The sequence below is a fragment of the Chelonia mydas genome, chromosome 5 (genome assembly GCF_015237465.2).
Source record: "Chelonia mydas isolate rCheMyd1 chromosome 5, rCheMyd1.pri.v2, whole genome shotgun sequence".
Taxonomy (NCBI): Eukaryota; Metazoa; Chordata; order Testudines; family Cheloniidae; genus Chelonia; species Chelonia mydas.
In genome coordinates, this window is record NC_051245.2 from 47,247,346 (window position 1) to 47,272,812 (window position 25,467).

Below are 25,467 nucleotides of genomic sequence, written 5' to 3' on the forward strand. Positions count from 1 at the left end.
GAGTTGAAAAAAGCCTGAATCATAACCCGGCAGCTGCATCGCCAGCAGGGCCTGCTGGGACCTCCCTGCGGGGCCCGGAACCCGGGGAGAGTCGGAGGGGCTGGCCGGGAGGGAGAGAAAGGACACCGCGCCGCGGTGCGGTCTGGGAAGACGTGTTTTCATTGCAGGCTTTCTCTGGGCTCGGGAGGCGGTGCCGGCGCGGCCGAGCAGGGCGGAAGCGGAAGGAAGCTGCTGCGGGCCGGGGGTGTAGGGTGACGGGCCAGATCTTTCCGGGAGGTCGCCACCCGTCTCCGCACGGGGACACCGGGCAGCCGCGGGCGAGGCCCCCTTCTCCACACCCCTCGTAGGCCGGGCCGGAGTGAGCGAGGAGGGAGCTGGTATCCTGGCTGCGGCCGGTGAGTGTAGCCGGGCAGCGGCGCCTGGGACCGAGAGCGAGTTGCCGAGCCGCTGCGCTGGAGAGGCTGGGCTCGCCGGGCGCAGCCCCCTGTCCCGGCTCCCTGCTGGTGTGGGTCACTGACGGAGTTTTCCGTGCGGCTCATCGCGGCATCTCCCAGGCTCTATCCCAGCTCCTCGAGAGGCCGGGCGGGATCCCTGGTAGATGGGATCTGAGGGGCAGGGAGGCAAAGTGGCTTGCCTAAGGGGTCTGTGGACTTTAACCCTGACGCCCAGTCTAGTGCCTTAACCACACCACCAGCCTGCCTTTCTGCTGCCGTTGCGGTTGGTGATGCTTGGGGAGTTGTTTGTTTCTCGTCTCACGTTTTCCTGAGAAGCCATTATTGATAACAGGTCATTAATATTTATAACTGTACCCAGTGTTGTCATTACCGAGACAACACATGGTTAAAAGAGAAACTTAATGTAAAAAGAAAATGTATACGGAAATCTTTAGGCCAGGGGTGGGCAAACTTTTTGGCCTGAGGGCCACATCAGGATTGTGAAACTGTATGGAGGGCCGGGTAGGGAAGGCTGTGCCTCCCCGAACAGCCTGACCCAGCCCCTGTACACCCCCTCCCACTTCCTGCCCCCGGCTGCCCCCTCAGAACCCGCAACCCATCCAACCCCCCCTGCTCCTTGACCCCTGACCCCCCCCTCACAGGATGCCCCCAACACTAACTGCCCCTTGGACCCCACCCCCATCCAAACTTCCCTTGCTCCCTGTCCCCTGACTGCTCCGACCCCCATCCACACCCCCGCCACCTGACAGGCCCCCTGGGACTCCCACATCTATCCAACCCCCCGTGTTCCCAGTCCTCTGACTGCTCCCCCCCCCGAACCTCTGCCCTATCCAACCACCCCCTGACTGCCCCCCAGGACTCCTTACCCGTTATCCAACCTCTCCCCGCCCCCTTACCATGCTGCTCAGAGCAGCAGGAGCAACCGCCCTGCCGGAGCCAGCCATGCTCCTGCAGCAGGAGCAGGGACAGTAGGGGAGGGGCCGGGGTCTAGCCTCCCTGGTTGGGAGCTCAGGGGCCGGGCAGGATGGTCCCGTGGGCTGGATGTGGCTGCGGGCTGTAGTTTGCCCACCTCTGCTTTAGGCTGATGATTTGTGATAGAGCGCAAGGGTGCTAGACTGGATTATGGCTCCATTGTGATGTTTGCACTACAAACCTTTCTGTGAAAATCTTATAGTCTGCCTGATGCAGGATTGTGATCTGCATGGATGGATTGCTACACCTGCACAGATTGCAATGCATGATTAAGGCCTAAATAAACATGACTTACCAGGAGGACATGGAGAGGAGGGGAAGTAACAGTAATGGGAAAAATAAGGTTATGTAGATTTGCTGTGTGTTTAATTTCAAGTGTTAATGCAAACTTTTTTATGTTAATCAGACAATGTTGGAATTACTCATGATATTTGACATTGTTAATATTAATCAGGGAGACCACTAGACACCAATTCAACCAAAAATTCATTTATTAAGTCCAAAGGCCAAATGATATTTTGTATAATTGCACTAAACATGCCTAACAGCCTAAAAATAAGTAAATAGTCATTACACCCCGTACAGTAACAAAGTTACCATAGGCATGTGATCAGTGTATGTACGAATAGGATAGACTTTGGGAAAACTTTCTTGTCCTAACATGCTCCAGTCTGACAAAGAACCTTCAGGTTCATGGCTTTGTTTTATACCCTTCAGCTAACTTGCTAGTTTTAGCAAAAACCCAGTTTGAAGCAGTTTATCCTCGCTGCCTTCCTTTCTTATCTCCTCCCCCATCCTTGCTTACCAGCAGAACAGGGGGAAGGTTTGTGCTCGTTTCTTTTAAAACCGTTTTTCTTTGTCTTGTTACTGCAGCTCTTTATTTTATTCGTTACTTTTTGGACCATGCATCCTTCCCACACTGCAAATAATAAGTAATACTACTCATTATTCTTACAGCCTTATGTTATTTGCTATTTGGGGCCTTTTCCTTATTAGCCACAAACTGTAAAGCAAATATATTATTTTCTTCACCAAACTTAAGCTCACTTTAATTTTTTTAAATTTTTAATAGCCCTACAGACCGAAAACAAAAATACAGTGTGATGATCAAAAAGTCTATCTAGCGTGTGTGTGGCCACAGCACATCTTAAGCATTTGGACAAGATAAAAAAACCTGACACTTTGCACAACTCATAATCCCAGGAATACTGTAGGTATTAGTCCTGGGAGGTCTTATAGACCTAATAGCTGTAGTAATGATACTTGGATCCCAAGAGAGAGAGCTAAAATTTGTATACCAGTTTGTCCAACCTAGAGGAAGAGAGAAGTTAATGTTTTCCATTCTTTCTGCCCCTACCTCTCCCGAGCAAACTGCAGGATTGAGTATGGGCAGTTGGTGTTTTGCTGGGGAGGATTCTTCCTTCCTTGGTTCTAACCAGTCTCTAGCTGTCATGTGAAGGAGATAATGAGGGTCATGAGACATGACTTCTTTTCATTTCTCTGGTTGAGCTCCCAAATACATCTTAAGATCAGCAAAAGCCTGTGTTTTTTGGGCCCTGCTCTTTTTTAGAATTGTTTCCTTGCTGACTGATGTTGAAGAGCTTGTCTTCTGGGATCTTGCGTCACTGAGTATTCCCTTAAGTCTGATTGCTACGTAATGGATTTGATGCTGTTGAAAACTTGAACTGGTATTATGCTGTTGCTACCAAACCATATTTCTGCCTCGGAATTAGAGGCATACTGTACAGCTTCTGGAACTTAGCCCTGAGGTCCAGGAGTTTCAGCAACCATTTGGGCCTGAATATGGCCCAGGCTTTTAAACCGAGTAGTTTATGGTTACAAAATAAGTACTGGCATATTTTTTGTCTTAGAAATACAGTACAGACCCGTTTACGTGCAGATATCAGGAGTCAAGCCATCACGACCGCTTGTTAATGGACCGCGGATTAAGAGGGCCATGGTGAAAAAAGTGTCTATGATTCACTAAGAAAAAAATGCCGTTATTTTCTGCTCTTTCTGGTTCGCATTTTTTTTCTTTCTTATGAAGTCTGTCATTCGCCGCAGATGAATGATATTTTCCGCATTTTGCTCCTCCATAAATCTTACAACAGTTTCTACAGCACTAAGGGCTTCTGTGGGCGAAATTTTGACCTTTTCAGTGACATCCTCACCATCAATTTCATGGTCCAATGTAGCCTCGCAGCCCATTAATATTTCTTCCTCAGACAGAAATTCTGAAGTCGGGCAATCATCATCCATCTCCAGCCACTCAGCAATGATTTCTGGCAACGTATCCAAACTAAAATCTTTTATCATTTGAAAGAGAAGTTTACCTTTATCCTCTTTTGTCTGCGTGCGTGTTTGTAGGACATCTTCTTCCGAAAATCCTTCAAAGTCTGGCTCTGAATCAGTGCCACTGCTGGAGTTTTCTGAGTCTGAGCCATCTTTGACAGAAAAGGCATCACCGCGAGCCTTCATCCAGCAGTTTTCAATGGACTTTTGTTTTACTCCGTCCCAAGATTTTTTTAACTAAATAAATAATTTCCTTCATGTTTAACTGTTTCGGGAATTCGGAAATGCCTGAAGACGTGCATGACACGATCGCCAAAATCAGCTCCCGTTGATAATTGTTTTTAAAATTCTGAATAATGCCCTGGTCTAAAGGTTGAATTTTTGATGTTGTGTTGAATGGTAGGTATAACACTCGAATTTTTCCATCGCTTGATACCAATGATTCGGCTGGAGGATGGGCTGGACAATTGTCAAGTAGTAAAAGTGCTTTGGCTTCGAGTTTCTTCGAACGCAGATGCTTACGAACAGCTGGAACAAAGCTGTTGTGGAACCAGTCATCGAAAATGTCTCGTCATCCAAGCATTTTTGCTATTTTTGAAATATTACTGGCAGTTTGGCTCTATTGAGGTTGTTAAAGCAGCGAGGGTCATGAAAGTGGCCAACGAGAAGAGGGGCAAACTTATGGCTGCCTGTCTTATTACTACAAAAAAGAAGAGTCACACGATCTTTTATCTTTTTAAATCCAGCTGTTTTCTGTGTCTCATAATTAAAGGCTAAAGTCTTATCAGGTAGCAGTTTTGCAAATAAAGCTGTTTCATCACAATTATAAAGTTGTTCTTCGTGGTATTCTTCATTTTGTAAAATAGATTTCAACTCAGCAGGAAACGCGTTCTTAGCCGATTCATCGGCTGATCAGCTTTCTCCAGAAATCGATACCTGCGCTATGCCATGACGCTTTTTAAAATGACTTATAAACCCCTTGCTGGCTTGGAATGATTCATCCCCCGTTAAATTTCCAAACTTTGTCGCTTGGGCTTGAAGAATTGGCCCACTTAGTGGCATTCCTTTCAGGCTTTCCTGAGCAAGCCACATGCCCATGGCTTTGTCTATTGTGGGTTTTGCTGAATAGCACACACGTTTTCGCTTAAGCCCCGTGGCAGAATCGATATTTTGTACAAAGCCATTCAGTTTAGATTAGTTTTTTAGCCATCCTCTGAGAGTAGATTCGGCAGTCCCAATATCTTTTGAAACTTTGGCCTCTGTTTCTCTGCTATTGACTCTATCTATTGCAGCTAGCTTTTCTTCTACAGTGTAGGAACACTGATGCTTGCCCTCTGCCATTATATTAGGCCTACGGTTAAAATTTTCTAATATAGTGTATATATTACTATATAACTACTATATATTATATATCTCTCTAGTGTGACAATGACTAAGCGTGCGTGATACGTCTTTACCAATATCGGTAAAGACGTACAACACGTTTCTGCTCCGCACTTCCTGTTGATTTCTATGTCAGTGAGTTAGTGAGCAAATCTGTAGCGTTACATAGCAAGTTCCTGTACCGCGTGTTAACGAGCCTCGCGTGTTAAATAGGTAGCACTGGGAGGCATGGTGCTACCGCACGTTAAGCAGATTCGTGTGTAAACGGGTCTGTACTGTATACTTTATATTGTTTGTAGATGTACATGTACAGTTTTAACATCTGTTGGCATTACTCTGTTTTTGATAAAATATGGTCCAATACAGTTCCCATTTAGGCCAGTGAGAGTTTTCCCAGTGACTTGAATGGAAACAGTTCAGATACTTAATTTGGATCATGATCTCTTTACACAGTATTTGCTTATATTGGCAGGGTGCAGCTGTAGACAATAGTGTAATAATGTTGAGAGTTCCAAGGAAATTTTCACTGAATGTCCTGAAAGCATCAAGTTTGTGCAATGAGGTAAACTTTTCTCAGATTTTTATTTGCCAATGAGCATTTGCTAAATATTTTCTTTTAAGCAAAATGGGATACCTAGGCCAATCTGAATAAATATAAATATTTTAATGTCCGGAATGAAGCTTAATATTCATTTTGTTTCAAATATCAAAAAAAAGTTTTTATTTTATAGTTTGTGGGGAAGTTCAGAAATAGGTAAATGGGTTTTCATGTGTATATCTTTACCTCAGTAAAGTGGCAGTTTCTGTAAATGTTTTGGTTTATACTTGTGATTCCAGTGAGGTCCAGTATACGATTTTGCCTCACTCCTTGTATGTGTTTAAATACTGTTGATACTGACAGTTTATATTTATTTCAGTATAGTCTTTGACTTGCACTTTCATTAGGATTTACAAATTCTGTTGGATATGGATTTGTTTTTGGTCTTTGACTCTAGCAAGTAATGCTGAGATGCCTGCAAGTGTCCAAAATATTATTCAGGATAGCTCACACAAAAGTGTGATCAAATTATTTACACATCTGTTGCTGCAGATATCATTAATATTCATTTTAGGAAAAGGCAGTGCAAGAAGTTACCATAGTTTCCAAAAAGTATTTCTACAAAGTAACTATTTTTAATTTTTTTTTCTTTAAAGTGTATGTACTGCAAGTGGGCAAGAACGATGGTTGTAAAAAGACTAAAATCACAAGAATGTCATCAAAGAAATTACAGCTTTCCACCAGGTAATACTTTAAATTATTTTTTAATTTTTCTTAACTTGCCTTTCACTTATCTGTAGTAGTAAGAAAATGGGGAAAAAAATCCTAAAATATACTTCCTTATAATCTTATGACTTTATAACCATTGTGTATAACATTTAGTATATCAAGCAGGAAAAGAGCAGTGTAGAGAAGAGGTTTAAGGACAGAGCAGTGAGGCATTTCATAGCAGAGGGCATAAGAGGAAAATGTAAATCCTTTAGCAAAAATGAAAAAGAATCAGACCATGAGCTAAGTGTTCTTGAGACCTGGCCTTTTGGCTTGAAGTGCTCAGTAAAGATAGAATGGCTAGTAATATCAAAATCTGCCTCGAGCATATAGCATGTGACGGGAGAGAGAGGGATTCCTGCTCAGATAGAGATGTTTTGAGCTTCCTGATGGACAGTTTCGTTATTGTATCTTTGTTAAAAGGGGACTGGTGGGAAAATTTATGTGAAAACAAAAAATTAATTTAAATTTGCTGTTAAATGGGGAGGACATCTCTAGTGGGGTCCAATACTATTCAATATTTTCATTGAGGACTTGGGTAATGGAGTAGAGAGTATGCTTATAAAATTTGCGGGTGACACCGAGCTGGGAGGGGTTAGAAGCATTTTGGAGTCGAGGATTAGAATTCAAAATGACCTTGACAAATTGGAGTATTGGTCTGAAATCAACAGGATGAAATTCAGCAAAGACAAGTGCAAGGTACTACTCTTAGGAAGGAAAAATCAAATTTACAACTACAAAATGGGGAATAACTGGCTAGGCAGTAGTATTGCTGCAAAGGATCTGGGGATTCTAGCGGATCTCAGACGAAATATAAGCCAACAGCATGATGTAGTTGCGAAAAAAGAACTACGTCGTGGGACGTATTAATGGGTGTCATATGTAAGACAAAATAGATAATTGTCTTGCTCTACTCAGCAGTGGTGAGATCTCAGGTTTCATTCATAGACTATGAATTTAAATTTTGACCATTGCTTTTTTTTTTTTCCTGCAATAGGAGATGTCAAATCTTTGCGTTCTATCATTACCCCTCCTATATCTAAGTAAGTACTGTCTATTTTCTGTATGTAAGCAATAGATATCATGCTGATGTGTGTTTCAAAAGAACCACAGAATACTGTAGTGACCACTGCTTCAATCTACCCATGTTCTAAATTGCACTTGATAGCAGTTCTTTTTTTTTTTTTAATGGGGAATCAGGGATATATTCTAGGAATAAATGTAAGGAAGCAGGAACCAATTGTGGAGGGGGTTTCAGGTTGGTAGAATGGGAGTCTTTCCATTGACTTCAATGGGCTCTGGATTGAACCCTCAGTGGAAAAGTCAATGTATATACTGATTGGAAGTCAATCTGTTCTGATCTTGGTAGCAGTGGTTGCCAGTGAGAACCTAGTGGCATGCAGTCTAGCTGTTCTGATTCCAGTGCTTGATATCTGAATATAAACTGTAGTGCAAACATGCGTTCCCTCATTTTAATCTTCTTAGTATTGTGCCCATTTGTTTTGAAAATGGGTGATTAGCGGTGATGTGGAAGAAAGCCTGGAGCTATATTTCTACCATATTTTACCATCGAAGTGTTATGAGTATATATACTACGGTTATGCACTAACTACATCATTTGTGCAGTGAATGGGGAAAAAAGCTACCTCTGTTGATCATGAAGTCATTTAATTGGTCAAAATCACAATATTGCTGAATAAAGAAACATTTACATTAAATGCCTTTGCTTGTTTTATGCAGGATCCGTAACATTGGCATCATGGCTCATATTGATGCAGGGAAAACTACAACCACAGAGAGAATGTTATACTATTCCGGATACACAAGAGCACTGGGAGGTTAGAACTGCTTTTTTTATTTTAGTAGCTTTGAGAAATTTAGCAAAAATTAATATAAAATTAGAGGTTGTCCTGTAGAGTATGTTTTATCAAATATAATCTGTCATTTCGATATTATACTGAAATACAATGAAAGCACGATGCATATTTCATTATATAGTACAATGTATAACACTAGGGCAGTAAGAATCTTGACAGGTTTTCAGTTTTTAATTCGTAAACAGCTTTTAATTGGGTTAACTTCAAATTTCAGGATCCTCCTAGTTTATGTATTTTGTATTGTTCACAGAATATTGTAGCCAAACTCAGATGGAAATGCTAGCAAGATCCTCAGTTTTGCTCCAGCATGCCAAGTAACAAGGACAGAGTGGTATAAAAAGTCCCTAAAAGTCTAATATCTGTCCAGGGAATGATTTTCCTGGCACAGGAACTGAAACAAAAAGCTTTGAGCCTGCATTCTTTGTAAGCCTGGACATAGGGGGGCATGATGGAGGGTAGACTATAGCAAAGTTTCTGGGCAGCACCTGTTGCCCCTAAGGCAGCCCAAGGAAGCTGCATAGACAGGCCCAGCCTATCTCCAGCCCTTGGAATAGCTCAGTTTTGGAAAAGCTGAAGATCGGGGTGGCACAAACCTGGCTTACTTTAGCCTCCCACCCTCCTGTGTTGTGAGTTCTGTGCTGCATTTGTTAACTGGAACATCACAGAATCCCATCCATTAATTCTACAAAAATAAAGCATCCATGAATGTTCAGCTACGCCAGAGATCCCAGTTGCTGAACATTCTGACGCACTTGTTTGGGAAAGAAGGGCTTCCGCTTTGACAGTAACAGTATTTACCAAAAAGCAGCTTTAAGATATATTTTAAAACATTAAAATAAATAGTAATCAGGATGCATGCAGTAAATGCTCCCAGTGATATTACTTTTTGTAATAGTGCCTTCTGTTCTCAGGTTTTGTGTTTTTTGTCTTGCTATTTACATTTTGCACAGTGACTCTTCAGTAGCAAAAACACTGTTGTTGGCAGCACTTGACTGTGGTTTTCCCCACTGAGTTGGTTGAGAATTTATCAAGTATTCCACGAGGATGCTGAATTCTCTTTCCTGTGTTCATTTAGGCTGGTGTCTGAGAACAGCATTATGAGTGGGGTCAGCAGTCTAATTATAAACTAGTAGGCATTCAGGATGAGAAACTAAGTATAAAGTAAATTAATATTTAGGAGAAGAAATAGGTACATCTGTGTTAAAGTGTTTTGGCTTCTTACTGCTGGGAGGATTTTGTATTAGTATATCAAAGAAGCAAATGCAAATGAAAGCAAGAAAGATTGAATAAATACAACTGGATAATAATTCCTGTCCCTGGATTCCCCATGCGGCAAGAAGCTGAAGTAGCTGGCTCTACACAGCCTGCTTGCCTGGCCTTGGCATAGGCAGTATTTTGTGGGAAAGATGTGTGGCAGGAGCACTGCTGTGCTCTGGTGATCTCCAGCTGCTGGAAACTGTTGGGGGCTATCTGCCAACACAACTTAAAGTAGCTCTGAGACGGTTTTAAAGTTACATGGGAGTTGGGGGAGCATAAACCAGCCCATATCAATCCACAGGACTGAGGGGAGTGAACATAAAGGTGGCATAAGTTTACCACTCCTTGGCTGCATTCTGCAGTGTTCTACCACAGCTGAGATTTCAGACATGCGTGGGGAGGTGGGCTTTATTAGATTTATTTATTTATTTAGAGCATTTGTTTTCTAAAGAGGAGGAGTTTAGTTATCAGCCTTATCATTCTGTTCTATTAGTCTGGAAAAGAGAAAACTGAGGGGGAACATAACAGTTTTCAAGTACGTAAAAGGTTGTTACAAGGAGGAGGGAGAAAAGTTGTTTTTCTTAACCTCAGAGGATAGGACAAAAAGCAATGGGCTTAAATTGCAACAAGGGAGGTTTAGGTTGGATGTTAGGAAAAACTTCCTAACTGTCAGGGTGGTTAAGCACTGGAATAAATTTCCTAGGGAGGTTGTGGAATCTCCATCATTGGAGATTTTAAGAGCAGGTTAGACAAACTCCTGTCAGGGATGGTCTAGATAATACTTAGTCCTGCCATGTGTGCAGGGGACTGGACTAGATCACCTCTCAAGGTCACTTCCAGTTCTATGATTTTCTGAATCGGAAGCAATTTTCATGGCTTGGAAGTATACAGAGTAAATATGGTCTAGGAGAAATAATCGTCATCTTTACTTTGGTCCAAGGCAGGTAATTCAAAATGTAAAGTTAGGTGACCAAACTGAAATGGTGCATATGTTCATACTGATTAGATGTCGATGATGGGGACACAGTGACGGATTTCATGGTACAAGAGCGAGAACGTGGCATTACCATTCAGTCTGCTGCTGTTACTTTTGATTGGAAGGGATATAGAATGAACCTGATTGACACACCAGGTACAGTATTTTGAATATGTTCTATCAGGTTTTCTCCTGTTGGTAGTGGGGAGGAATAGATGGGCTCCAGTAGCTTAGAAAGTGAATCTTGGTTTTAAAGTTTTGTGCAATCTCAGAGGGTTTAGTTGGTTGGATGCTGGACCCAGCTGTTGGTGTTGTTTTATAAAGAACAGATTAAAGAATATTTAGATAAGTTAGATGTATTCAAGTCACCAGAGCCTGATGAAATTCACTCTAGAATACTTAAGGAATTGGCTGAAGCAATTTTGGAGCTATTAGCAATTATCTTCTAGAACTCAGAAATGATGGGTAAGTTCTCTTAGGACTGGAGAAGGGCCAACATAATACCTATATTTAAAATGAGGAACAAAGAAGATCTGGGAAATTATAGATCAGTCAGCCTAACTTTGATACCTGGAAAGATACTGGAGCAATATGTAAGCACTTAGAGAATAATGGGTAATAAATAATAGCCAACGTGGATTTGTCAAAAACAAATCTTGCCAAATCAACCTCATTTCCTCATTTAACAGGGTTACTGACCTAGTGGATGTGGGGAGGAAGAGGGAAGCAGCAGACCCGATATATCTTGATTTGTAGTAAGCTTTTGGTACAGTCCTACATGAGTCTCCTAAGCAAACTAGGAAAATGTGGTCTAGATGAAATTATTATAAAGAGGGGTGCATAACTCGAAATAGTTATCAGTGGTTTGCTGTGAGGACGTATCTAGTGAGTCTTGCATGGGTTAGTCCTGCATCTGGTACTGTTCAGTATTTTCATTAATGACTTGGATAATGGAATCGAGAGTGTTCTTATAAAATTTGTGGATCATACCAAGCTGGGAGGCATTGCAAGCACATTAGAGGACAGGATTAGAATTCAAAACAACGTTGACAAGCTGAAGCTGAATTGATCTGAAATCAGCAAGATGAAATTCAAGTAAGACAAGTACGAAGTACTACGCTTATGAAGGAAAAACTCAAATGTACAACACAAAATGGGAAATAACTTGCAAGGCAGTAGAACTGCTGAAAAGGATCTGGGTGGATCACAAATTGAATATAAGGCAATAATGTGACAGTTCCGGAAAAGACTAATATTCTGGGGTGAATTTAACAGGAATGCCATATGTTAGATTGGAGGTAATTTACTTGCTCTACTTGGCACTGGTGAGGCCTTAGCTGGAATACTGTGTCCAGTTCTGGTTGCCACAATTTAAAAAAGATGAGGACAAATTGGAGAAAGCACATAGGAGAGCTACAAAAATGATATAAGGTTCAGAAAACCTGATTTACGAGGAAAGGTAATAAATACTGGGTGTGATTAGTATTGAGAAAAGAAGACTGAGGGAGCACCTGATAACATTCTTCAAATATGTAAAGGGCTGTTATAATGAGGATGGCGATCAATTGTTTTCCATGATGGTAGGCCAATAAATTATATGCTTAATCTGCAGCAAGGGAGATTTAGATTAGATGTTAGGGGAAATTTTCTAACTATAACAATGGGTAAATACTGAAATAGGTTACCATGGGAGGTTATGGAATCCCCATCACTGGAGGTTTTTAAGAACAGTTTAGAAAAACACCTATCTGGGGTAGCCTAGGAATACTTGTCCTTCCTCAGCATGGGGGCTGGACTCTCAAGGTCCTTTGCAGCCCTATATTTCTATGATTCTGTAATGAGTATATGAGAGCCCATAACATTGGATGTGAGCATTTTTATAAACTTAAAGAAGTGTTGCCATTCTAACATGGTGAAAAACGTTATATCTAACTGATTATTTTTTACCTGTTTGAATTATGACATTGTGTAATGTAAATCATTTAGGTCATGTGGACTTTACAGTGGAAGTTGAACGTTCCCTGAGAGTGCTGGATGGGGCAGTGGCTGTATTTGATGCTTCAGCTGGTGTGGAGGTAAAAATTACTCGCAGTGAAGATTTTGCAACATGTAACGACTTAAAATATGCTCAAGTAGCTTCCTCTGAGACCCTGTTCAGTGTTAATGCGGTTTATGCTCTGATGGTTTCAGTCAATCAAAGTTTGGTTTCAGACAGCCAACCTAATTTTGAGATCTGATTTCATGTGCTTGTTCCTGATGACAGGGCACAAAAAAGTGTTTTCACCATTGGTCTTTTGTAACAGATACAGAGATTGAGATCATTAAGATGTTTTGGCTAGCTTCATCTGTGGGAAGAAATAAGTAGCTGTACATTTCTCACATCAAATTTAATTGTAGAGAATTACTTTAATTCTCAGCCAGAATGCTGTTTCTCCTTGGAGGTTCTCCAGGTCCTGCTTGGAGTGTCTAGTATGACCATCAGATCAGAGTGCAGAAGCCTTGGGGACAGGCCAGAATTTGAGTTTCCTTTGTGGCACGCTAAGTGCTGCCATGTTGGAGAGACGCTTTTGATTACCAACAACAAAAGTAGAGCTTAAGGGTTCTAATCATCAGCTAATACATGGAACACTTGTATTAACTTCCCCCATGTGTTAAGTGACTAGACTTCAATATTTGAACTATTTCTAATATGCCAGATTTAATTTGCTTTAATAAAAAAAATTAGAATTGCCCAGCAATGTGCAGGTTGTATTGATTGCTGCTGTTATGCCAACCCAATTACAGTAAAAATCGGTGGCCTATCCACAGCTATACAAGTGTTTACTTTGCATGCACTTTGACATGTTAGCAATAATATTTATAGTGTGCATACGTATTAAGTTTTTATTCCTTATGGAATCCCCCACATCACTTAGATTGCTTCCATTTTCCCCTCATTTTATCCCTGGCGTCCTTGAGGCCCCAACCTGGGGCACAGTCATTCCTTCCACCTTTGAGAAGACTGGATGGGACAAGGCTCATTTTGGAGCCTATCAATGCTACAGTTTAACAGGTCAAGGAATAGTGGCTGAGCAGTCCCTTCCCCTGCATATGCTGATCTCACTGCCCTTGCAGCAAGGGAGCAAGAGTTCAAGATGAGAAAATTAATCTGGGTCTCGTAAATCAGTGAGCTGCCATTCGGCCATCAGGGCAAGCATTTTGATGTTTTCTGTCATTTTTCTTTAGGCACAGACTCTAACAGTATGGCGACAAGCAGACAAGCATCATATACCACGAATTTGTTTTTTAAATAAGATGGACAAAAATGGGGCAAGGTATGAAGACCACAATTTTATTTATTTATTTATAAATGATAAGCACACTACAGGGGAGAATATTTCTAATTATAATTAAGGCTATGTTTTTTGGTCACGGATATTTTTAGTGGAAGTCATGGACAGGTCACAGGCAATAAACAAAAAAATCACAGAGTTCTGTCTCTGACTTTCACTAAAAATAGCCCTAACAAAAGGAGTAGACGGGTTCTGCACCCACTGCTGCTGGGGCTCCCGAGTCCCACACTGCTGCGGTGCATGGGAGCTCTAGGGTCCTCCTGCCTGTAAGGTTGGGCTGCTTTGGGGACCCCTTGCCACGGCTGGGCAGCTGCAGGGTCCACCAGGCACCCAACAGAGGCTGGGCAGCTGTAGGATCCCTCCGGGAGTCCCTGCTGGCTGGACAGCTGTGGGGTCCCGTCATGGCCGGGCAGCTGCGGGGAGTCCGCCTGCTGGGCAGCTGCAGGGAGTCCACCCCGCCCTTTGCCACAGCTGGGCAGCTCCGGTCTCCCAACCAGGGCAGGGGCTGGGAGCTCCAGCCCTGGGGCAGAAAATATCACGGAGGTCAGTGGAAGTCATGGATTCCATGAACTCTGTGACCTAATCGTAGCCTTAATTATAATGAAGCGGAACATTTTATGAAATAGAGTTGAAAATATCACAATGGGTGTGGCCAGCAAAAAATTATAATGCTAAATCTTATTCAAAAGATATATTTTTTTTAATTGTGGAACTAGTTTAGCAATAAATAAGAAATATTAAACCAATGGATAAACTGATGTATAGCATTAAAGTTGGCTAACTCTTCTTTTTAACATCTGTTTTTTTTTTTTTAATATAGTTTTACTTATGCTGTTGACAGTATCAAGCAAAAGTTGAAGACAAAACCTTTGCTTTTACAGGTAAACTAAGAAATGTAATGTTAATTATTTTTTAACTTTATATTTTATAACAATAAAAATAAACAACCAATAAATAGTGTTAAATACATTGACACAATGGAAATAGCATATAAATAACAAAATGCAATGCTCATTATTTGCAGTGTTAATAATTTTACTGTTGAACAAATCTGCATGTGACAGGTAGGTTTTGTATTCATGCTAGTGTTTCCTAATAATTGTGTAATTTTCCTTTCTCTTTACAGTTGCCAATTGGTGAGGCCAAGACCTTCAAGGGACTGGTTGATGTAGTGACCAAGGAACAAATTATTTGGAACCCTGCTTCTAGTCTGGATGATGGAAAAGTTTTTGAGCAAAAACCCCTGACAGAAACTGAAGATCCTGAATTGTTAAAGGATGTCAGAGATGCAAGAAATGCCTTAATAGAACAAGTAAAGTTTCTAAAGTAAATATGTAAAGTACTTAAAAATATATTAATTTAAAAAATACTGTGTATTAGGGCTATCGATTAATTGCAATGAACTCACGTGATTAACTCAAAAATTAATTGTGATTAAAAAATTATCGCGATTAATCGTAGTTTTAATCGCACTGTTAAACAATAGAATACCAATTGAAATTTATTAAATATTTTGGATGTTTTTCTACATTTTCACGTCGTATTCTGTGTTGTAATTGAAATAAAGCGCACATTATTTTTCATTCTAAATATTTGCACTGTAAAATTATAAACAAAAGAAATTAGTATTTTTCAATTCACCTCATACAAGTACCTGTAGTGCAATCTTTGTCATGAAATGTAGATATTTTTTTTTTGGTTACGTAACTGCACTCAAAAACAAAACAATGTAAAATTTCAGAGCCTACAAGGCCACTCAGTCCTACTTCTCATTCTGACAATCACTAAGACAAACAAATTTGTTTACATTTACAGGAGATAATGCTGCCCTTTTCTTATTTACAGTGTCACCAGAAAGTGAGAACAGACATTTGCATGGCACTTTTGTAGCCGGCATTGAAAGGTATTTACATGCCAGATATGCTAAACGTTTGTATGCCACTTCATGCTTCAGCCACCATTCCAGAGGACATGCTTCCATGCTGATGATGCTCATTAAAATAATATGTTGATTAAATTTCTGACTGAACTCCTTGGAGAATTGTATGTCCCCTGCTCTGTTTTACTTGCATTCTGCCATATATTTCATGTTATAGCAGTCTTGGATGATGACCCGGCACATGTTGTTCATTTTAAGAACACTTTCACAGCAGATTTGACAAAACGCAAAGAAGATACCAATGTGAGATTTCTAAAGATAGCTACAGCACTCAACCCAAGATTTAAGAATCTGAAGTGCCTTCCAAAATCTGATTGGGACAGGGTGTAGCGCATGCTTTCACAAGTCTTAAAAGAGCAACACTCTGATACGGAAACAACAGAACCCAAACCACCAAAAAAGAAAATCAACCTTGTCCTGGTAGCATCTGACTCGGATAGTGAAAATGAACATGCGTTGATCCATACTGCTTTGGATTGTTATCGAGCAGAACCCATCATCAGCATGGACGCATGTGGCTGAAGCATGAAGGGTCATAGGAATCTTTAGCACATCTGGCACGTAAATATCTTGCGACACCGCCTACAACAGTGCCATGAGAATGCCTGTTCTCACTTTCAAGTGATATTATAAGCAACAAGCAGGTAGCATTATCTCCTGCAAATGTAAACAAACTTGTTTGTCTGAGCTACTGGCTGAACAAGAAGAAAGACTGAGTGGACTTGCAGGCACTCAAATTTTAGTGTTTTATTTTTGAATACAGTTTTTTTGTGCAGAATTCTGCATTTGTAAGTTCAGCTTTCATGATGAAGAGATTGCACTACAGTACTTGTATTAGGTGAATTGAGAAATACTATTTTTTTTTTTTACAGTGCAAATACTTGTAATCAAAAATAAATAGAAAATGAGCACTGTACACTTTGTATTCTGTGTTGTAATTGAAATCAATATATTTGAAAATGTGGAAAACATCCAAAAATATTTAAATTAATGGTATTCTATTATTGTTTAACAGTGTGATTAATCGCGATTTAATTTTTTTAATCGCTTGACAGCCCTACTCTATATATCTACACTGCTTTCCTTCCATCAAAAGATCTCACGGTACTTCATGAACATTAATAAATTAGGACCCAAACCTACTCTGACCAAAGTCAGACAAAACTGCCACTGACTTGAGTGTAAGCAGAATTGGGCCCTTTAGTCTCGCAACAGCTATGTGACAACATAGGGATGACAAAACTAAAGTACAGAAAGATTAAATCACTTGGCCAAGCTCATGCAGGAAGTCCATGACAGAGCTGAGACTAGAAGAACCAGTATTTCCTAACTCCCAGTTCTTTGTGTTAGCTATCCTTCCCTTTTGCAGATTGCAACTTTTGGAATCTTTTCAGCACTACTGTGTTATGAAGACAAGATATAAACTCCATCTATTTCTATATAAAAATCTTGAAACACACAGGTGGTACAGTTGGATCAGTTTAGGTTGCTATTTTTTGGGCCAAGAGAATGAATACAGTATCACAGCGGTTCCTTTTGGCCTTAAATTCTATGACATTTTAAACAGGGCATCATCTTTGAGTTGTCTGTTCAGCGCGTCTTTTTCCTTTACTATAATTCTAATGTCACACACTTTGGAATAAACTCATAAATTGGGTTAGCCATATCTGAATGACTTTGCTGCATTTCATTGCGGTTTTTTCTCTCAAAATACAGGGATTTAGTGCATGCTGTTAGCTCTGATATTTACAAGAGTAATGTTGATTGGAGAATAAGGAAACTAATGGATAGTTTTATAATTTCTAATATTTGTAGTTATGCAAGTTAAAATTGTGGTATAATCTGACTTACTGTAGTGGTCAAGGAACAGCCCTTCACCCATGCATTTGTAGCACTGCACAACTGGCTAAGTAGATGATTGAGGATTTTCAAATTCTTCTAAAACATCAGCTATGGGAGATGGCGATGAAGTGATGGGAGTATCAGTCTGCGAGTTGGGAGATCTGTTTTATGTTCCTCGCAAAGTCACATTAGGAAGATTATTTAACCACCTAGTTCCTCAAATTCTCCAGTTGTAAAATGGGGGTGATAGTGCTTCACCATTTGTCAAAGGGATTTACATTGGAATAATTAATAAAAAGCACTATATAAGGGCAGAGTGTTTACTGGTCCTTTGCAGAAGCTGGATATAAGATCTCATGGACCAGTAATGTTGTTTGATTGAATAACTTTGTGTGAGAGCTGTCCACTTAATGCTAATCTAAAATGTAATAGTTGGAATACAAATCTTGTGGGGAAAATTTGTAGCATTTTCCTTTCATTTAGTTAATGAAGTAAATATATTACTTTTCATGTTTTAGCTGATTATCTGTTTTCCCTATATATATATTTCAGTTTTAGCGGATCAGTGGCTCTGTTAGTCATAAGAGGGAGCATAATCCTTTACAGCTGTGAAGCATTTATTCTAATTGAGCCCTTCACAGCTGTCGCTGTTGGCTGAAATCTTTCAGTCTGAGAGATGATGGACGTGCATTATCTGTCAGTCTAATACATTGTCCAGCAACTTTGTCAGCCTGCAGTTCTCACTTCTTGAAGAACCATTACCCCAGAGGCTCTGATTTTTCTCGTTGTGGATTCACTCTCCAGACAGTCCCCCAAAATCCCAGATAGCAGTCTAAAGTACCTAAAAGGGTCTGAAAAAGCAGTTGGGCTAGGTAGAGAGTGCATATTAGCAAGTTTCATCAATTATTGGGAGTGGACTACATTCACCCTGATCAAATTGGCCCTGTCAACACTGGTTCTCCACTTGTGAGGTAACTCCCTTCTCTTCACGTGTCAGTATGTAATGCCTGAATCTGTAATTTTCACTCCATGCATCTGAAGGAGTGTTTTGTTTTTTTTTACCCACGAAAGCTTATGCCCAAATAAATCTGTTAGTCTTTAAGGTGCCACCGGACTCCTTGTTGTTTTTGTGGATACAGACGAACATGGCTACCCCCTGATATTAGCAAGTTGGACATTTTAGCATGTAATGTTCATTTATTATTTCAAAGTTTTCTTTCCTCATAACACAGCAGATTGCTTCAGTCTACTTTTTTTATTTGGTAGCATACTAAAGTATCTATTGTTATAAACTAACAGATTCTGTAACATAAGAGGGAAACATTCATTTTAACAATGTATTCAAAATTGAAATTTTCTAAAATAAAACCGCTTTTATTCAAAGTTCAGCATCTCAATAATTCATATTCCATCAATGTTGTTAGCTAATCTTGTCAATTTTTCAATTTTATTGTGATAAATGTAAATTATGTTTGCAAGACTCTGAATCCATGATCTCCAATGTTTGCAAAAGCTTCATTCTGCATTAGTTTTCTGGCTCAGATAGATAGTATTGCTGGGCCAACTGTAGAATAGTATAGTTACTGATAATGCAGAAATATTCTCTCTTGCAGGTTGCAGATCTGGATGATGAATTTGCTGAGCTGGTTCTAGGAGATTTTAGTGAAAATTTTGACTTACTGCCAGCTGATAAGGTACATTTTTACCCTCCAGTTACTATGACTGTATGTTTTTACTAGCTGTCATTCTGATTATATTTTTTTCTGTTGTGCATATGGATTAAGTGTGATGTAGCAAGCATGCATTCTGTGTTGACCAGTGCTAGAATAAATAAATAAATAAATAAACGTTTAAATTTCAGACAAAAGCTACCATAGCCGGCTGTAGATCATGTGAAGAAGTTTTTCCTTTTCTTTTGGTACTAAAGCATTAAGCCAGTTTAGATGGTGATTAAGGTGCTGTGAATTTAACAAGCAGTATTATACTCAAACTGTATAATGTAAGGATTTCATCTGATATTGCTATTGAATCTGATTCTCGAACATGTTGGACATAATTAATAAAAATAAGTTAATTTGATCATGGGTGATTTTCGTTTAAAGTTACCTGGATATTGGAGGAAAAGGCTAAGGAAGGGAAAATAGAACATCCTATGCAGCGGGCCAGTTTCCACTTTGAGCAGGTCTGGATTTACACCAGTGTAATTGAGAGCAGAATCTGGTTGGTGTGAATTGATGGGATGTTCAAACATCCCAGGATGGATGTCTGACACAGAGTCCCTTGATTGACTTTCCTCTTACAGGGGATGGGGGGAAATAGTGACCGCCTTATTGACATTTATTATTACCACCACCACCACCACCACCACCTTAGTGTGCCTATGGGGTCCTCGTCATAGCCCAGGACCATGTTGGGCTAGGTGCTTTACAAATACACAACAAAAAGATGGTCCTTGCCTTGTGTGACTTTTGTTGTTGTTCTGAAGTCATGGGGTCTGGGGCCCAGGGGCTCTTGTTTGTTGCAGCACCTAAACATGCAGTTGTTTTATAGTCTGATCCATAGCCCGTTGGAGTCAGAGGAAAGACTCCAGTGGGCTTTGGATCAGGCTCTTGGAGGAGGCTATTGTTTTTGAACAATTTTGTTACCTTGATGTGAGTTTTGTACAACTGTATTTAAAGTAGTTTGAAATACTTTCTAACCTTCCTGAGATCAAATATAGACCTGCAGTCCCCTTTAAAATGTAAGGAACGCAATTAAAATGTGGGGCACAGTATTGTCACTTGTATATTCCAACAGAAAGGTTAACTGTTAAAATCAAAACGAGCCAGGGTGGAGCAATTTTAAATCAAGATCATTTTATTTTTATTTTTTATTTTAATATCAGGGATATAAATCAGTTGGAGGCTTTGTAGTAAAAATAAAATCTAATTGTAAAATTTGTGCTATTGCAACTTTAGATTAGAATCAATAATGAACTACATTATAAAGTCTGTGGATTTTTTTTTTTTAAGCCACTGCAGAATATTTTACTGAGGCTTATAAAACTGCTATAGGCAAAAAGCAAAATATTGAAAATCAAGGCCCTGACGCTGTAACAGTGAACCAGGTACACAACTTTGCTCATACAAATAGCCCCATTGACTTCAGTAGGACTTCTCATGTGCTTAGAGTTACACATGTACATAAGTGTTTGCAGCGTCAGGAACTAAAATTGTATTTGAAAAAAAAAAAAATTCTCCCCAAAAATATTTCACTTCAAAACAGATTGCTTCATTGTTCACACTGAAAGGTTATTTAGATTTTCACTAGGTAATTGTGAACTTACTTTGTACAAACATATCAAAATTTTCAAAAACAGGAGTCTCAAGTTAGAGTCCTAAGCTCATATTTAGGCATCTACGGGTAAGGTTTTCAAAAGAACCTAACAGTACGTCTGGACAGGAAAAAAAGACTCACGGCAGCAAGTCACAGAGCCCAGGTCAACTCAGAGCCCTATGGGGGTAAAAAAAGGTGTGTAGATGCTTAGGCTAGAGCCTGGGCTCCAAGCCTGAATGTCTACACATGGGTATCTTTAGATCCATAGGACGAACCTCGCAAGCCTGCGTCAGTTGATTCAGACTCTGAGACACGCTGCCATGGATTTCCCGCTCTTACTTCCCTCCCCCCACCCGCCCTGGTAGTCGTACCCAAAGTGACTCAGGAGCACAAGTCCCATTCGACTTCAAACCGCAAACCCTGATGAAAGGAGTATAGCCTGTCTGAAGCATGTCCACTTTCACTTTCTTCACTTGTGAAAGTCATGATCTCATTTATTTTTGTTGGCAAATACAGTATTGGGCTATTTGCATGTCAATTTTGTGTTTGAGTGTGTGGTGGTCTCACCGTAAGGCTGTAATAATGGCCTTGGACTTGTTTTTTTCAGGGTAGATGAGCACTTTTACTATGAAATTTCTCTAAAAAAAAAAAATCGAACTAAAGAAAGAAACCATCAGAACACATCCACATCAGTAATTTAAGACTACAAAATGGAAATATAATAAAGAACTAGCAACATATAAATAAAAGAAATCTGATTTAAATTAAGAAATTGTTTAAATTTTAAACAGGATTTTTAAAAATCATGATTTTTGTGCACCTAGAAACCACCTGATTTGTAATCTACAGTTACTGCAAATTATAGGTGTGGTTCTGTGAGGAAAAACTCCCATTCAAATCAGTGGAAGGCCCATGTGTGGAGGGTTTCTGGAATTGTACCTTAATTTTCCTCACTACTTCTCTGTATTCTTTTCTTTTTTTTTAAAGGCTAAGTCATAAATACATGAATTGAAAATACTCTTTTCTCCTTCTGCAGTTACAGTCTGCTGTACGCAGAGTAACACTGGCACAGAAAGCAGTACCTGTGTTCTGTGGAAGCGCATTGAAGAATAAAGGAGTACAGCCTTTACTGGATGCCATTACTATGTACTTACCTGCACCTAATGAGCGTTCCTATGACTTTCTGTAAGTGTAATGAGAAGATAAAGTGATTTAACAACTGTTTGGGAAAATGAATTGGTAAAATTACAAGGAGAAAATGTAGAATTGTTTGTGATTTCCAAAATCGGGGTATATTTTTTTAAAGTACTGAGGGTTTTTTTTATCCAGTAGGAATGCTGCTTTACACCAGGTATAACACTAAGATGTGCAGTCATAAAAATATACTTGAGTAGTGAAGCTACTTGGTCAGTACTATCCAAAGCATCTGTGTATATTTTTTGACTGCAAAACTTGTTGTTTAATCATAATTTATAGCTGTAAACCACCTTTCATTTGTGGATCCAGGCGTTTTACAAAGGTGGGTGAATATTATTTCTCCATTTTATAGGTGACTTGCCAAGGTTATGCAGTGTGTTAGCAATGAAGCTGAAAATAAAAGCTAGGTCTCTTCCCTATTTAGTTCTCTAATTGCTGTTACTTATAGTTTAACCAAAAAAAAAAGGGGAGGGAAAAGAGAAGTAGGTAAGCCCGTTCCTTAACTGATTTGTCTGAGTGAACTGCTCCTATTTCAAAGCTAAGTGCATTTAAAAGCCATACATGTGAATTATTATTTCCTGGTCTTCCAGGTTTGATGCTTTTGAACTGGTGCATTCTGGTTGTTAATAGGAGCAATCATTGACTAGGCACTGTTCTGAAGTAGCCTGAGGTACTCCAAGATGACCTTCCTGCAGAGCACAAAGGGCCTTGCATGAGCCACCTTCTGTTCTTAATTTCACCTCAAAAAAGTATCTAACATTCACCATACTCCTGCAAAGCCCAGTAGGGGACATCTCTAATATCCACTGATTTACATCATATTTCAGCACAGCTATTTTTACTGTTAGGGGGACTACCTAGAGTAATCCTAATTGTGTACATTTATATGCTGTAAAAATAAAAACAAATCTGCCTCTGAATTAATAGTTACAAATCGGTATCTTAAATGAGTGGAAATGTAGCTAAAACTGGAACTAGGTTGTTTTTTGTTCATGAGTTGTATGAGGTTGCTCTTCTGATTCATTGGTTATGTTTTACAGGCCATGGTACAAAGATGACTTGTGTGCCCTGGCATTTAAAGTTCTTCATGATAAACAACGTGGGCCATTAGTTTTTATACGCATTTACTCAGGCACAATGAAACCTCAATCAGCTGTATATAACATCAACAAAAATTGCACGTGAGTAGGAGTGAGATGAGAGATGTTCATTGAACCATTGGCATTTGTATTTGAGTAGTAGATAACATGAGTAATTCATTTGCAGAGAGAGAATGAGTCGCCTTCTGCTGCCTTTTGCTGACCAGCAAATAGAAATACCTTCACTAATGGCTGGCAATATTGCCCTTACTGTTGGGCTGAAACAGGTAAAGGAAGACATTTGATTCTCAAGAGTTTTATTTGAAAAGCTACTCACCACATAAATATGAGATACAAGATCACGTTTTCTTTTAGTTTCAAATCTTTTTAGCTTTTAATGTTATATTTAAATTCACTGTATTTCAGTTATTCTTTTTTTTTTTATAAATGTAGTTGATCTGTTTCCTCTGTTTTCTGTATATGTTGTGTCTTTTAAAAATACAGTCACTTTGGCATACAAGAACTACTAAAAACTCAGCTGGTGCTGAACAGACAGCTATGTAATTAGAGCTTCTGATGTCCTTCTGAATCTGGTTTTAATTTAATTATCCAAAGAGAACCTACAGTAATTACTTAGTTTTTATCATGAAGAGCATTAAAAAACAATTATTTGCAAACAACCTGATGTCATTTGATGTTTGGCGTACTTTAGAGTGCCACTGGAGACACCATTGTTTCATCAAAGGCGTCTGCTGTGGCTGCAGCCCGTCGAGCTGGAAGAGAGGTTGGGAGAAAGCCTGGCGGTAATAGTGAAGTAGAGAGCCTTTTATTAGCTGGCGTAGAGATCCCCGAGCCAGTCTTCTTTTGTACAATAGAACCACCTTCGATGTCCAAACAGCCAGGTACAACACAGCTACAAAAGCAGTTTTAGAGTTATACTATACTGTTCCCTTGATCTGTGCATGCGCATACAGTTGATGTAATTGAATTGCATGCATGGATCAGTAACACAATGAGACCCTTAATGATTTTGCATAAGTGCTAAATTTTATAATTTGTGTGTGCTTTGCTACTATTCTTTTCATGATTTTTTTGGTCAACTCTAAAGATTAGATGATTGGTTCTTACCTCATTTTGGAAGGTGGGAGAGCTGCACTTTTGTCTTCCTACATCCGTTCCCACTTGCATGGTTAGCTTTGAGATATCCAGCCTCTTGCTGAGAGAGCGGGATATTGTAGTGTGTGCAATATGTTTGAATGAAAGTACATTTCCAAGTCTAGGTACTTTCTCCAGTCAGCACTATCCACCACCCTCTATGGCCTTTATCTCCACTGATCAGGAGTCTGGAAGTCACTTACCACAATTCACCCACAGAACACTGCCTCTTTCATAAACATCTTTCTGAGAACCTGATGGGCAACTTTGGATCTTTGATTCTGGAAACCCTCTTTTCTCTCTCCTTAGCCCAACAGAGCCTAGATTTGTTGACTATCAGGACTTCTAGCACGTCCATTTGGTCTCCTGGATTCTAGTGGAATTGGAGGGAAGGGTTGCAGAATGATTGAGTGGATTGTCTGGGTATTGATCCTTTGATTACAATCTTTGGAAAAAACCTACAAAGTGCATAAACAAGTCAAAACTATTAGCTTATTACTTTATTTTTGGAGTTGCTGTCTTCTAGTAATTAGAGCAGAGGATGGGGAGTCAGGAGATCTAGTTTGTATTTTGAACTCCACAGCTGACTCACATTGAAATCGGAGGCAAATCATTTAATTTTTGTGTGTCAGTGTCCCCATCTGTAAAACGGGGATATTTACCCCTCTTGGTAAAGTGCTTTCAGATTCTCTGAGGAGCTATAGAAGTGCCAAATATTACTCTGATGAGGCATTTTTTTAAAACTTGTATACCAGTTACTTTATTACACCTTGTTAACTCAAGAACCCATTACTTTGAAATGAGGCAAACTATAGTTCTATACTTTTCTTGTAAAGGCTGCTGTGACAAGGTTATACTTTGTCATACTTTTCTTGTATGACTCTACAATACCACTGAGGATAGAATCTGATCTTATGGGTGAACACTTCAGATCGCTACTCATAGCTAGTTACAAGTTACTAATATATTTTTATATATAGCAATATTTGTTGTGTATACACAGAGTTGGATAATGCATTGAACTGCCTTCAGCGTGAAGATCCAAGTTTGAAAGTGAAGATAGATCCTGACACTGGACAAGTAAGATTGT

General features: G+C 39.6%; 1 protein-coding gene across 6 annotated transcripts in view; it reads left to right on the plus strand.

Moving 5' to 3' along the window:
- Positions 1-25: 25 nt before the first annotated feature.
- Positions 26-25,467, plus strand: part of GFM2 (GTP dependent ribosome recycling factor mitochondrial 2) — a 52,888-nt gene continuing 27,446 nt past the window's right edge. For 3 of the 6 annotated variants that reach the window (XR_005225978.2, XR_005225979.2, XM_007064496.4), the window contains exons 1-16: positions 26-395; positions 5,575-5,664; positions 6,297-6,384; positions 7,406-7,451; positions 8,149-8,246; positions 10,549-10,674; positions 12,505-12,593; positions 13,744-13,832; positions 14,671-14,731; positions 14,977-15,162; positions 19,245-19,325; positions 21,983-22,131; positions 23,184-23,324; positions 23,410-23,509; positions 23,935-24,124; positions 25,381-25,457. Coding sequence is in view for 4 of the 6 variants with exons in the window: in XM_007064496.4 (XP_007064558.2) it covers positions 5,602-5,664; positions 6,297-6,384; positions 7,406-7,451; positions 8,149-8,246; positions 10,549-10,674; positions 12,505-12,593; positions 13,744-13,832; positions 14,671-14,731; positions 14,977-15,162; positions 19,245-19,325; positions 21,983-22,131; positions 23,184-23,324; positions 23,410-23,509; positions 23,935-24,124; positions 25,381-25,457 (1,584 nt within the window). In the remaining 2 variants the exon portion in view is untranslated. Of the gene's footprint in view, positions 396-2,208; positions 2,251-5,574; positions 5,665-6,296; positions 6,385-7,405; positions 7,452-8,148; positions 8,247-10,548; positions 10,675-12,504; positions 12,594-13,743; positions 13,833-14,670; positions 14,732-14,976; positions 15,163-19,244; positions 19,326-21,982; positions 22,132-23,183; positions 23,325-23,409; positions 23,510-23,934; positions 24,125-25,380; positions 25,458-25,467 lie in introns of those variants that run through there. The other 3 variants (XM_037903009.2, XM_043547610.1, XM_037903008.2) reach the window with 3 other exon arrangements.